Source organism: Panicum virgatum, chromosome 9N (assembly GCF_016808335.1).
Source record: "Panicum virgatum strain AP13 chromosome 9N, P.virgatum_v5, whole genome shotgun sequence".
Classification (NCBI taxonomy): domain Eukaryota; kingdom Viridiplantae; phylum Streptophyta; class Magnoliopsida; order Poales; family Poaceae; genus Panicum; species Panicum virgatum.
In genome coordinates, this window is record NC_053153.1 from 77,182,103 (window position 1) to 77,193,152 (window position 11,050).

General features: G+C 49.4%; 2 protein-coding genes across 2 annotated transcripts; both read left to right on the top strand.

Moving 5' to 3' along the window:
- The first annotated feature begins 861 nt into the window (after positions 1 to 861).
- LOC120692720 lies at positions 862 to 2,988 on the top strand. Its single transcript, XM_039976103.1, has 2 exons — positions 862 to 1,690; positions 2,227 to 2,988. The coding sequence occupies exons 1-2, from the start codon at positions 1,643 to 1,645 to the stop codon at positions 2,875 to 2,877; spliced, it is 699 nt and encodes a 232-aa protein (XP_039832037.1). The 5' UTR covers positions 862 to 1,642; the 3' UTR covers positions 2,878 to 2,988.
- A 5,269-nt stretch (positions 2,989 to 8,257) lies between these two features.
- LOC120692721 lies at positions 8,258 to 10,392 on the top strand. The gene has a single exon (XM_039976104.1). The coding sequence runs from the start codon at positions 9,667 to 9,669 to the stop codon at positions 9,982 to 9,984; it is 318 nt and encodes a 105-aa protein (XP_039832038.1). The 5' UTR covers positions 8,258 to 9,666; the 3' UTR covers positions 9,985 to 10,392.
- Positions 10,393 to 11,050: the final 658 nt, after the last annotated feature.

Sequence of the window (11,050 nt, forward strand, 5' to 3'; positions counted from 1 at the left end):
AAGACCGAGGGCCAATGGCCGCCTGAAGCCCGGGCCGGCGAGCTTCATCAGGTGGTGTAGGTGGCCGTGCGATGTCCGAGATGGCCTTGTCCTCTACTGCAAGCGCTTTGTCAAGCAGGGGGCAGGGGCGCTTGTCCTCGGACCTTGCGGTGTGCGACCCCTTGTCCCGGGGGTATTTGTTGCTGCCACACATGACCGACGACTTGCTTGCCTCCGTAGGCTGCGGTCCGTGCCGGGCACGGCCGCGAGCGGGGCCTCGACGCGGGACGCCGCGGCGGCGATGGCGCGCGACACCGGCAGCCTCCGGACGTGCTAGAGGCGTGCGGGATCCTATACGGGGTGGCGTTGGTGCCCGCGCTGCGGCTGATGCACGGGTACGCGGCGGCACAGACAGGTCGGGATCGGGGGCGACGCCGCGCTTGTGGGCGCGGGATCCGCGACGGCCGCAGCCGGGATGGCCGGAGCCAATCGTGATTTGCGAGTTCGACGAGCTCTCCACCGGTGTTGGGACTCGCTCTCCGAAGTTCGCCGGCCCAGGCTTCAAGCGGCCATTGGTCGTCGGTCTTCAGGTGCTGGAGGTAGGAGACGGAACTTCCATGTGGGGCCCACATGGAAGTGAGTTGAGCTACGGTACCCAGCTGTCAGAGAAGGGAGAGAGGAGCAGATCAGGGCAACGAGGACATTTCACCCGAGTCTGCTGACAAGGCGCCAGTGCGTGGGGCTGGCGTGGCGTGCCACGTCAGCAAATGTGGTAAAAATGTAACTTAAACTTTCCTCCACTGGTATAGTTGTAGGTGCCATTATAAGAGTGATAATTTGATGAGCGTCATTCATTATAATGGTAAAAATGTAAAACCCCCCTGTTCTGCTATCTCCGTCTTCTTCCTCCCGTTTCAGATTTCTTCTTCTTCTTCTTCTCCAAGTGTTCAACTCCGATTCCTACCCGCTGGTCCACGACAATTGGTACTCAGAGCCGTGTTCCGGTCATCCCTCTGCGGATTTCACTCAGAAATTTTTTTCTCACCGTGTGTTCTTCATTCCTGACCTCGACTGCCTCATCGGCGTTTCAGGTCGCTCCGCCGGTTTCGCCCCGATTCCGGCGTCCTCGCCCCGCCCACCGACTTCCAGTCGGCGGCGGCCACCGCCACGCGCCGGTTAGCCATTTCGGCGCCGTCGCCCACCCACTTCCCTCGCGCCGCTTAGGTATAGACTTGGGGAACGAATTGGCACAGGTGACGCGGGGGTGGCTTCGCTCTGGCTCCACGCAAGCCCACCAAGTTTGAAGCCCAGATGTCGACGGCCATGGAAGATCTGGCGAAGAAGTTTGATGGCTTCGACTCCGTCATGACCAAGGTGTTGGACAAGCTCACGGCGCTCGAAGCGTGGAAGTCTACGGCAAGCGCCTCCATGGACCAGTTGCTGGCTCAATCCGAGCGCACGGCACACCGCGTCGACACCATCGAGTTCATCCCTGCCCCGGTACCCGTGCGTCCTCCTCCACGGCCAGCGACTGCTCCGCCGCAACCTCCACCGAGGTGGACCAACCCCTTTGACCTGAACTCGGCTCCCCATCACGAGATGCGCCCACCTGCATCCTCGTCGGGGCGGCCCAGCGGGCACCACGTCGCCACCAATCACCGGGATGTTGGCGGTGGAATCCTTGGTTCCCACCCGCCACACCCGGTCACGGGTACGTCTCCTGATCCCAATCCTCATGAGTCTGGGTCTGGGGATGATGGTCGTGCTTTTGCTCGCAAACCTGTTTCTCTGCCTAAGATGGAGTTTCCGAAATTTGACGGTGAAAACCCACAATTATGGAAGGATTGGTGCGAAATGTATTTTGAGGTGTTTGGAGTCAGTGAGCACATGAAAACCCGCTTTGCAGCCTTGAATTTTGAGGGTCCTGCGGCTAGCTGGTTGCAGACGCTAGAGCTGCGTGTGGGCGTGTTCAGTCGTGGTCTGCTCTTTGCACAGCCATTTGTGAGCGTTTTGATAGAGATCAGTATCAGATCTATATGCGTCAACTTGATGCCCTGCGACAAACTGGCTCCGTGGCAGATTACTATCACCGTTTTGAGCAATTGTCCCATAGCTGCTCTATAACACTTCTTATGATGATGTTTTCTTTGTCACACGATTTCTGAATGGCTTGAAGAAATTTGTGCTCCTATCATTTTACATCGTCCCACAACTGTCGATGCTGCTAGTTCTCTGGCTTTATTGCAGGAAGAAGAATTGCAATCCAATAAGAAACGTCCTTGGGGCAAATCTGATGGCAAGGACTACAAGGCTGGTAGTAAGGGTTTCACTATCAATGACTCTATCAAACCTGCCTTCAAGAAAGAGGAATTCAAGAAGTCAGATAGAGCTGTGTTGGATGAAAAGTGGCAAGCTCGAAAGGAATTCAGAAGAGCCAATGGGTTGTGCTTTACTTGTGGTGAAAAGTGGGATAAGAAACATAAGTGCCCAGATCATGTATCCATCAGTGTTATCCAGGAATTACTGGAGCTTTTTCAGTTAGATGATTCTCCTGACTATCCATCTAGTGATGAGGAAGATGCCCAGTCGGTCATGGCTGTTCAACCAGCTCTTCCTGAGGTACCTCCTGCTGCTATTCCTAAGAGATGGAAAACCATAAGATTCAGAGGTTTCATTGGTAAATTAGAGGTCCTCATATTGTTGGATTCGGGCAGTGCTGGCACCTTCATCAGCCAAGAGGTGGCTGCTTCTCTGTCGTCCTTAGTGCAACACTGTGCTCCATTACAGTTGTTAGCTACAGATGGTAGTCCTATGTTGTCCTCTGAATATATTCCTCAGTTGCAATGGTGCATTCAGGGCCACTCCTTTCAGTATGATACTAGGGTACTGCCCTGTTAACGGCCATTATCTCACGTTCTGACCGCCAACTTCTCGGGAATAAATTGAGTTTTGCACTATGTCCTATGCATATTTTATTTGATTCTAATAAGTTCCACAAGTTTTGGATGAGTTGTGTTTGTAGGAATCCACTATCCAAAGATGGTCGAAATCAGAGAAAACCCCGGCCGCCCGGCACATTCCGTGCCGACCGGCCTGACACCTCCACATACATGGGTCCAATACATTTACTGGAGCAATGTGACATGTTCATAAGGTTTCAGAACAAGGCAAATATTTCATATCCTGTTGGTAGACCCGGAAGGCACAAGGATCAACCCAAAGACCCACATACCAGTGCCAAGATCATCAAATGAGGAAACCACCCATCCCAGAGGCAATGTGGAGTGTTGATTTGCAACGTCGTCAAAACGGAGGGCTGAGAGGCCCCGGGACCAGGCTGCCCGGCCTCCCCCGGGCCGCCCAGCCTAAGATTCCAGTATCTGAGGAAGATACCCAAAGCACCGACGTCCAGGAGGGATCAGAGGCCACCCACAGAAGGTCGGTGGCCAGGTGGCACAATCCTAGGCCGGCCGGCCTAGGTTGGGCCGCCCGGCCCCACCTTGCAGCTTCTCAGCTCCCGGCTTCGCGTGGAAGTTAAGCTCCACCTCTACAGTTGCGTGCACCTGGCGCTAACGGAATTACCTGCCTTCTACCGACCTTGGAAGCCTATAAATACCACTCTCCCCCTCACTTGTAAACACACACTCAAAGGAGCAATTCTCTCTTCTCAAGTCTAGAGTAGGTTAGTAGTTGTGAGTTAGAGTCGAGTCGAGCTTGTCTCGGGGATCCGGAGTCGTCATCGGAGCTCGGTAAAGCTCTTGTATCTTTTCCTTTGACTATTTTCAATATAAGTTATCTTCTTTATTTACTTGAGTCAGTTTTACTTTCCGCAAGTTTTATCTTCCCAAGTACTTGTACTTGTCTGCGGGAGTAAGTTTTACCTCTAGTTCAGTTTAAGTTCCCTTTCTTGCTTGTCGGAGTTAGTCTTATGGGTTTTCTCGCCCGTACTAGTGTAACTCAAGTTAGTTCACTAGGTTGAGGGGGATTTCTCTTGAAGGCCTCAAGAGAAATCCTAGTACCGAGAGCAAAAGACTCAGTGCTAGCTAGAAAGTGTGTTCCACCCCACGGTACCGCAGTGGTAGGCGGCAAGTGGTGACAGCCTTCTCCGTCCCTCGTAGTCCACCATGTTCGGGTGTTTTCATAGCAGTAGGATTGCTGAAAGTATGTTGGGCCCCTTCTCACCCCTGTCTGCGCCCTTCGCTTAGGCCGCCGAAGTAAGCTCCTGGTTCCGACATCAAATTAGAAACTTAGATTAGTTCTAGTGAGGCTAGCTCAGTAGTTTAGAAGTGTTTCAGGAGTCATTTCTTGCTCGTTGTCCTCCCAGCTGTTACCTCTCTAAGGTATAGAATATTCTGTGTCACACAGTCATAGCTTGGCCATTTATCTCATCAGTTATCTGGCTTACCCCTGCTGAATTAGTCGGCCGATAATATCAGTAAAGGTTGTCACTACAATTTACGATACACCTTACCATAGTGCTTCCCTGAGGATTTTCACGATACCCTAGAATACTCCAAGATGAAGTGCTACACCGGTGAATTCTGTGCGCTTGTAGAATACCTATTCAGATTGAGCATAAGAGATACAAACATGCCCCTAAAAGGTTATGATATGATATTGTGAGCTAATTGGCTGGAAGATCACAGTCCCATGTGGCTGCATTGGAAGAAAAAAGTTATGAGAATTCCCCATTACAGCCGTCGCATTCAGTTACATGGTATTCAGGATGACACTTCCAGGTGCTTTAAAGTTTCTTCCCATAAGCTGAAAGGATTGTTGAAAAAAAATGCAGTAACCCACTGTGTCAAAATCAAGAAGGTACCTGCCTCTGATGCTACACCTCTTGGAGTTCATAGTGTTGTGGAGTCAGCAACCATGGGTTCTGACCAATTGGAATTACCAGCTTCAGTGCCATCTAGCATTCAGGCTATTATTCAGCAATACTCACATTTGTTTCATGAGCCCTCTCAATTACCCTCTTTTCGGGATTTTGATCATTCTATCCCTCTTATATCTGGTGCACAACCTGTAAATGTTAGACCATACAAATATGCTCCCCATCAGAAAACTGAAATTGAGAAACAGGTGGAAGATATGCTGAAAAAGGGCATCAATCAGAAAAGTGTCAGCTCTTTTGCTTCACCTGTTTTGCTGGTCAAAAAAAAAAGATGGATCTTGGCGTTTTTGTGTAGATTATAGGCAACTTAACACAATCACTGTCTAAGATAAGCATCCTTTGCCTATTGTGGATGAGTTGCTGGATGAATTACATGGTTCCAAGTGGTTTACTAAATTGAACTGCAGATCTGGCTATCATCAGATTAGGATCACTTCTGGAGATGAGAAGAAAACAACATTTAAAACTCATCATGGTCTTTATGAGTTTTTGGTCATGCCTTTTGGTTTGACAAATGCTCCAGCTACTTTTCAAGCTGCAATGAACTCTATATTTGCTCCCCTCATGAGAAATGGTGTTCTAGTTTTTATGGATGACATTTTGATCTACTCACCATCTTTGGACAGCCATGCAACTTTGCTCCAGCAAGTCTTTCAAATTCTGCAGGATTATCATTTCTTCTTAAAAATGTCCAAGTGTGAATTTGCTAAGAATGAGCTCGAGTATTTAGGTCACACCATATCTTCTGCAGGTGTGGCTACTGAACATTCTAAGGTTCAGGCTGTATCTGATTGGCCCATTCCACAGAATCTGAAAGATCTCAGAGGGTTTTTGGGGTTGACTGGATATTACAGGAGATTCATTCAACACTATGCTATGATCAGTCGACCTCTGACTTCTTTACTCAAAAAAGGTGTGCAGTTTCAGTGGACACCTGTGGCTCAAGAAGCTTTTGTGTTGCTAAAAAATGCATTGATTCAGGCTCCAGTCTTAGCAGTTCCTAACTTTCAATAGCCATTTGTGATAGAAACAGATGCTTGTGACTCAGGTATTGGAGCTGTACTAATGCAACAAGGTCATCCTATTTCTTATTTGAGCAAACCATTGAGTGTCGAGAATCAGGCATTATCAACCTATGAGAAGGAGTGTATGGCTATTTTGCTAGCAGTGGAGAAGTGGAGACCCTATCTCCTTGCTCAAGAATTTATCATAAGAACTGACCATAAGAGTTTGTTATATCTCACTGAGAATAAGGCCACCACAAAGCTTCAGCAGAAAGCAGCCCTTAAACTGATGGATCTCAAGTTCCAAATCCAGTATAAAAAAGGGGTATCTAATGCTGCTGCAGATGCCTTGTCTCGTCATCCTGATAACATGGTAGTGGCTGCTATTTCGACTAGCATTCCCTCTTGGTTGAAAAAATTACAGGAAGGTTATGAAGATGACCCACACACTAAGCAACTGCTTACTGAACTCAGTATCTCCTTTGAGAATGATAAGGGCTTCACTCTGCAGGATGGTGTACTCAGATTTAAAGGTCGAGTTTGGGTTGGAGATAACCAGTTGGCCCAGAATCACATTCTTCAGGCTTTGCACAGCAGTGCAATAGGGGGGCATTCAGGGATTCATGCAACTTCTCACAGGATTAAGTCATTGTTTGCTTGGCCTCATTTAAAAGCAACTGTTACTGCATTTGTTCAATCCTGTGACATCTGCCAAAAGGCCAAGGTGGAACATGTGAAATTGCCAGGCCTTCTCCAACCTCTTCCAGTGCCATCTCAAGCTTGGTCCACTGTTTGTTTGGATTTCATCGAAGGTTTACCAAAGTCTGGGAACTCAAATGTGATTCTAGTTGTCATCGACAAATTCTCCAAGTATGCTCATTTTGTGCCACTTTCCCACCCTTATACAACATTGCAAGTAGCTCAAGCATACTTCAACAATATCTATAAATTGCATGATCTTCCTCAAGCCATCATATCAGATAGGGATCCTATCTTTACTAGCACATTATGGAAGGAACTGTTCACCTTGTCTGACACTAAGTTGCTGATGAGCTCCTCTTACCACCCTCAAACGGATGGACAGACTGAGAGGTTAAATCAATGTTTGGAAGCTTTCTTAAGATGCTCAGTTCATTCATTTCCCAGTAAATAGAGCAAATGGCTACCCTTGGCCGAGTTTTGGTATAATACCTCCTTTCAGTCTGCCATTGGTCGCACTCCATTTGAAGTTTTGTATGGTTACCCACCTCGACAGCTGGGCATTGTTGATCCAAATGAATGCACTGTTCCTGATCTAGCAGACTGGCTGAAAGAGAGGGCCTCTCTCACTACTATGATTCAACAACAGCTATTGCAAGCTCAACAGCGTATGAAGTCACAAGCCGATCAGCATCGGTCTGAACGAGCATTTGAAATTGGTGATTTGGTCTATCTGAAGCTTCAGCCGTATGTGCAGTCTACGGTGGCTACTTGCTATTGTCACAAATTATCATTTCGCTTCTATGGTCCTTATAAAATTATCCAGAAAGTTGGAGAAGTGGCCTATAAATTGGATCTTCCACCGAGCTCTCGCATTCATTCTGTCATACACGTTTCTCAGCTGAAGAAGCATGTCCCTCCTCGTCAAGAAGTATTCACTGATCTCACTTCAGTCCATTCTCCTGATGTTGACTCCATGGAGCCGATTTGTGTTCTGGACTCTCGGTTGATTCCTCATGCTGGAGCAAGTGCTGCTCGGATCATAGTTCAGTGGGGTACATCGCCAGATGCTCTGATCACAGTGGAGGATGAAGCTGACCTTCGTCGTCGTTTTCCATCAGCCCCAGCTTGGGGTCAAGCTGCCTCTCAAGGGGAGGAGAATGTCATGACCGGGTGAACCCATCGGTGTAGTGCAGAGGTGCAGTGCATGGCTAACTGCGAAAGGCAATGAGTAAGTGATTCAAATTACAATTAGGACATATGAATGTTTCTGGCCCATGAGTGGCCCAGTTCTGTAGGCCCAGCTGTGCTTGTGGTTTTAGCCGGTATAAATAACCGGATGTAACAAGAAGAGAGATAGACTTGAACACGACATTCTGTTATACTCTTCTGTTCAGAAACTTCCCCTGTCTCTCTGTTCTGCTATCTCTGTCTTCTTCCTCCCGTTTCAGAGTTTTTCTTCTTCTTCTCCAAGTGTTCAACTCCGATTCCTACTCGCTGGTCCACGACACGAACCACACACTAGCCGAGCGAGTTGGCTAGCTGGCAGTAGCACCTCACAAGTCTGGTGTTCAAACCCCAAACGGGACGAATTTCTGTTTGTGGACTTGCTGTGCTCGCCACGAGGCTTGGCTCTCTGTCGGGCATGGGCCAGAGTTTGGGGGGTTTTCCGGCCGGGAGAAGCCGGGTTGCTTCCCCTTAATAAAATATGGTGGGATCCGTTCACACCCCTGGTCGAGTTTTAAGGAAGGCAGTACAAAAACACAACTTGTACAATTCAAAGAACAATTCATGACACGGTCCAAGGGGCGACCATCAATTGCCAAAAGGAGTCTCAGCCGAACACATGTTCGCTAGACGAGCCACGACCATTATTACAGATCCGCACCACCCTTGCTACGTACGCCGCTCTACTGTCGCCCTCCATCTGAGGGACCACCCAATGAAGCGGGGACTAAGGGCAATGGAAGGCGTGCTAACTGTAGCTCGCTAGACACGACCATCTCCCATGGATTTGGAGGCAGCACCATAATTGTAGTACATTTGGGCTCCACGTATTGTTACTGGCGAATAACAGAAGAGGTGGATAGACAACACCCATCATTGATTCGATGATCCACCGTCAAGGATAAAGCCGACGGAGTAGAGACGCCGAACACTTGCCGAACCACGGCAAATGATGCTAAGCTGTGGGAGCCTAACTCAATACACCTCCAGTTCCTTTAGAGGAACTCCTCATCAGCATGATGCCATGATGCATCTCACACTTTACTACTTCCCTAACCTGCTTGGCTTCCCATTTCAGAAGAGACCAACTGAGTCGGATTAGATACCAACCTTAATCCTGACGCGTGTCTACTCCCAGAACAGCAACTGAGCAGATAAAAAGCGATGCTCCTACTTCTACCACTGCAACAAAATCTGGATACGTCTGTGTTCTTCCCTACCCCTGCTTCCCCCTAATGCCAGGCTGCCAACACGCGTAAGCATGCATTCTCATGCCGCCGTACGGATTCCGATCCTAAACCCGCTGTACTAATCTTGCGGAACCTATGACGTCGAACTGCCCCAACTTTGCAGCTTCCAGAACGATAAAGCTTTTCATATGGTGATCACAAGATCATGGCGCTAACTTTACTCTTCCTTTCCAGCAAGATGATCACAACCGTCCGATTCGATCCCTCCAATGCCCGTAGCCATGCACACTGCATTGAGGAGAGACTCGGCTGTTGAGCTGCTTGCCTCTCGCGGCATCTGATTCCGTGCTCACTAGCTCTGAAGAATCTCTCTTCCTTTACGTCACAGTCCAACGCCCACCACCAATCCGTGGATAATAATGGAGGACAATCTGAACATGTTCCTTTGCATGATGGGAATCGATAGGTAGTCAAAAGCTCTGGCGATAGATAACATCGAAAGGTTCCTCTCCTTCGGTCTCAAGATCGGTTCAGCCGCCAAACAGCTAGCACAGAGATATATTCTGAAGAAACCAAGCAGCAAGCAAGCAGAGAGAGACTTTGAGAAACAGAGAGAGAGAGAGAGAGAGAGAGAGAGCAGGGAGGCAAGCAAGCAAGCAGGCAAGTCGCCATGGGCAGGTCGTCCTCCACGGAGAAGCTTGTGTGCGTCGTGGTGGCGGTCCTGGCCGTCCTGTCGCCGCTGTACATCGACCGGAGGCCCGCGGCGGAGAGCGACGACGAGGAGGATGGCGGCGGGTCGGCGCTGTGGCTGCCGGCGCTGCTGGTGGTGCTGATCCTGGCCATCAACGTGACGTGCTTCGTGGACCGGCGCGTGGTGAGGTTCGATCCCTACTGGATCCACCGTGTGTGGGGGTCCTCCGGTGGGCTCATGGCCATGCTGCTGCTGCTCGGCTTTGTGCTCAAGTGTAAGGCATCCTTGTACGTATAGCATGCAGCTACCTCGATCGCCGACATGGTGGATTGGTGGTCTTGCTCGGCTCGGGTTCCCCTTCTTTTCTAGGAGGATGCATCAGGATTAGAACATGAACATGTGTTCCCGACCTCCCAGTGCACTTGTTCAGGCTCTGCTCATTGCTTCCGATACGGTCTCCTCTTTAAGAAGAATGAAGTGCTTCTGGCGTTCCAGACTTCCAGATCTTGTTGGTAAATCCGTGACCCTGCAGCCTGCACGATTGACCTCCCCTGTACAGGCTGTGTAGTTATGATGATGTTAATTACCTTCAGGTGCACTGTTTACTTTAAGTCGGTTTGCTTGTGGTTTTACTAACTCCCGTAAAAAGTTCGTCGCACTTGCTAATAAGCTGGTTTATGGATCAATTATGGCCGAGTTTGTTTCCGATTCTGGATCGATTCTTGTGGAAAAAAATCAACGAACCCTGCCAAACGTTTTGATTTCGCGTTCATTCCGGCGCAAGGGATTCTCCAAGCAGCAGACGAACCAACGGGCGCAAGGAATCGATCATCCTGCCGCTTGTGGGGAAAATCCCGCCAATTCTTCGGGCTTCCTTACCAAATAACTCTTGAACTTTACTAAACTTACAACAAAAATACCATTGAATATAGACGGTTCAGGGTCTCGGTTTGCACAGTAGGCCCCCTCCTCTCCCCTGCCCACCACCCAGCCTCCTCCTCTCCATCGTCCGCCGCCCTCCTCCCTGCACCGGTCGGATCTCGGCCACACTGCTACCACCCTCCTGTCCAAAAAATGGAGGGCGCCATTCTCCAAGCGGCGTCTATCTGTGGATCAGGGTCTTGTCATGTGGGCCTAGACTATCGTGATCCGAGATTAGTCCGAAATTGCCTTGTAAGGAGTTCTGGGGTGTCTCAAGATCTTCCCGGGGTTTCCACATCATCCTGGGATCCCTCGCATCACTATGGGATCTTCTTTGTGCATCTCCTCGGGGTGTCTTCCTTTTCCTTTGACACGACAGGTTGTTGCGGTGGTGGGGGCTGTTCCACCGTCCGCTTGCCAGGTGATGCGACATAATACTTTC